The following is a 3,238-nucleotide window of genomic DNA, read 5'->3' as shown; positions in this document are numbered from 1 at the left end:
ATGAATGATTATGAGAAGTATTTTCCTTGCACTATATTTCATGTATTTTGTTCTACATTGAATAAAACCAATGAGATTATTACTTTAAACTAACACTTTAATATAAGCATCCAACACTTTGATCAATCCTCATTCTGAACAATAATAACATATCTCATACCCATAACATTTCAACCAAGTGAAATGGTATAAATATCCAATGTTACAAAAATACACCAAGTTTACAAGAATACAAAGTAGAGTTATACAGATGAAGTTATGATCTTTTCTCAACATAAAAGTCTACAGTGTTTTCAATTCTCAAATACTTTGATGGGGGCAGCAGTCTACGATGTCTTTCATCAATCATCGAGAGAGCCAGGGCATGCGAAGTTCACCTGCAAGTAGTTTGAAATATTTTGTAAAACATTATGCAATACTCAACATTATTTGTTCAAAATATAGACAAAAAGGAATATTATTTACCATTTACCTGAGAAATAACACTTTGTTGTGTACCAGGCAACTGCGAAACAACAGCTTCTGGTGTGTCGTGCAATATTACCGATTCTGTGGGGTTTAATACGTCTTCCATCCGTGATTGGGGCTACATTTGAATACATAAACAAATGACATAACTTATGTATAAATTTGTTAAAACTATATCAAAATCACATTATTTAAATATTCTGTACATTCTTTCTTTGTCGCTTGCCACTAGCTTTTTTATTTTTGGTTTGTAACTTCTCTATTGTAGGTTGTCTCCTCTTTGATGGGGGCCTGCCCTTGCCTCTGACAACACGAGGGCTCAACACTTTCTTCGAACTTCCAGTTTCGGCATCAATGGAAGCATGAGTGCTTGCAACTGTGGCCTGGGGCTTCGATTTAGTGTAAATGTCATTCATTGCCTTCAACTTCTGTGTCATGTCCAGAGAATTATCTTCGTTTTCACATGCATTTGTAGTTACTTGGTAACATAATTTTATCAAACCAGAGTATCGACTAGCAGCTGGTTTACCACTCAAGTCATCGTAACTACTTCGAATGAGACCATATCTACGTTTAATGTCCTTCCTCCACCTCTCCATAATGTACTTTTCTGGAAACACTTGGACATCCCTTGCGGCAAAAATTGAAAGAATGTGCCTACATATAATCCCTCTCATCTCAAATAGTCCACACATGCACTTGGCCTCACACTCATCTTCATTGAAGTACGCCTGCAAAGTTGACTTCTTGATGCCGTCTTCAACTACCCTTTGGTCATTAACTTGATACGTGGTAATTGCCCCTTCTGTTTTTATGACAACACAATGAGAGTAGATAATCCCCATTACTTCTGACTCCACTTCTTTAAATTTAGAATTCGTGTACACAGGTTGTAATTTTTTCTCCACGGGTAAATGAGATATACAAGGGACTGTGCAATTGAATGAGTGGAAATCCGCTGCCATCTCATTCTCTACTTTCTTCCTCAGTGCATTGTTGAATTGATCAACGAATTCTTTCAACGTAGTCCTTGAATGTACATATCCATCAAAAAAGGCATTCATGCTCTCACTCCTCTGAGTTGTGCTCATCCCAGCCCAAAATGTATTTTTCAGGTATACGGGAACCCAATACATTCGCTCACTATAGAGACTTTGAAGTCATGCATTTTCCTTCAAATTGTAAGTGTCAATAAACACCTCCCAAGACTTCTCGAACTCGTCAGAAGTTTGAGAATCATAAACACATCTCTGCAATGCACTTTTCAACCCACACTTAAATTCAGCATGTGAGCCCAACTTCTCTGGTAGTTTTCTCATTATGTGTCATAAACAGAATCTATGCCGGGTATTTGGAAAGACTATTGCAATAGCATTTTTCATGGCACTGTCTTGATCAGTGATAATAGCTTTTGGCGCCCTCTCATCCATACATTTCAACCAAGTGTCAAATAACCAAACAAATGTTTCAGTATTTTCACTTGATATCAAACCTGCTCCCAGCAGTATTGACTGTCCATGGTGGTTAACACCAACAAACGGAGCAAATGGCATGCCATATCTATTTGTTAGGTATGTTGTATCAAATGTCACAACATCTCCAAAATAATCATATGCTGCTCTGCTGCGTGCATCGGCCCAAAATATATTTTTTAATCGACCCTCATCATCCAAATCCATTGATGAGTAAAACCCATCATTCTTATACTGCATCCTCTCAAAATAATCACGAAGTGCATCAGCACCTCCTTTGCCAAGTCTAAGGTGTCGAGCCTTATCTATATAATTCCTTTCATCTTTTTCAATAAATGGAAGTTTCTCAAAACCACCAGCCTCGACAACCAATGCGTTAAAACTTTTGGCCATATCTATGCCTGCCTTGTCGTTAATATCTAACTGCCTCTTCACAGAATCATCAATTGCTCGATTACATCTAAAAAATCTTGTCTTTTGTGGACTTAACCCATGGTTATGTGCATTGCAGACAATAGTTATACGTAAGACACCATCAGCCAAAACTGCATTAATTCTCGCCTTATAATCAGTCTTCGTTGTCGGGCGTGGTTTAGAAATGTTGGTAATACGTTTCCTTGCCTTACCGCCACGAGCACACCCAAGTGTTACATATCTAACACTCCCATCATCTTCCCTTTTACTTCTTTGGGTCATTATGTCGAATCCAGCCTGTCTCCCATATTGCTTATAGTAGTAAATGAGTTCTTTCTCAGTTTTAAAAAACATTTCCGGCGTTGGTTCTGAAACCCCATCAGCATCATTTCCTGGTGTTGGTTCTGAAACCCCATCATCATCATTTCCCGACGTTGGATCTGAAACCCCATCATCATCATTTCCTGGCACCCCATCATCATCATTTCCCGGCGTTGGCTCTAAACCCACATCATCATTATCATTCCCCATCAATACAACATGATTATCAATCACTACCTCATCATCTCTCACATTTGGGGTATCCATATAATTACTGCTTTCTGAAAAAAACAGTGGTTGCCTAGTAGATGTGCATTCTTCCCCTTTCTCCATCAAGAACAATCTTCATATATTTTTGAAGCACAACATGAGAGTAATATATATATATATATATATATATATATATTTAAAGCACAACAAATTAACACTCCCATATGTTAGTAGAAGCAAATGAAATAGGTAAAATCATTTATACTGTTTCTAGAAATAATCTAGTTAAATCTTGTTTATCTACTCTCATTTACTTCCACTAAAATCTAGTAGAAGCAAATGAAATAGGTAAA

At 37.3% G+C, this 3,238-nt stretch overlaps 1 protein-coding gene across 1 annotated transcript; it reads right to left on the bottom strand.

Moving 5' to 3' along the window:
* Positions 1–341: 341 nt before the first annotated feature.
* On the bottom strand, positions 342–1,604 carry LOC109019064 (protein FAR-RED IMPAIRED RESPONSE 1-like). The gene is made up of 3 exons (XM_019001291.2): positions 675–1,604; positions 473–586; positions 342–377 (listed from the first exon to the last, which is right to left on the bottom strand). The coding sequence occupies exons 1-3, from the start codon at positions 1,602–1,604 to the stop codon at positions 342–344; spliced, it is 1,080 nt and encodes a 359-aa protein (XP_018856836.2).
* Positions 1,605–3,238: the final 1,634 nt, after the last annotated feature.

The sequence above is a fragment of the Juglans regia genome, chromosome 1 (genome assembly GCF_001411555.2).
Source record: "Juglans regia cultivar Chandler chromosome 1, Walnut 2.0, whole genome shotgun sequence".
Classification (NCBI taxonomy): domain Eukaryota; kingdom Viridiplantae; phylum Streptophyta; class Magnoliopsida; order Fagales; family Juglandaceae; genus Juglans; species Juglans regia.
Note: the sequence above shows the minus strand (reverse complement) of the source record. Positions and strands in the feature narration are given on the sequence as shown.

Bases quoted from the DNA above. Each gene is read 5' to 3' on its own strand.
- LOC109019064 (XM_019001291.2), bottom strand. From the start codon at position 1,604: ATGTATTGGGTTCCCGTATACCTGAAAAATACATTTTGGGCTGGGATG. The intron at 587-674 runs GTACAGAATATT...ATTCAAATGTAG, and splicing joins GCAAGCGACAAAGAAAGAAT to CCCCAATCACGGATGGAAGA. The intron at 378-472 runs GTAAATGGTAAA...AACTACTTGCAG, and splicing joins AACAAAGTGTTATTTCTCAG to GTGAACTTCGCATGCCCTGG.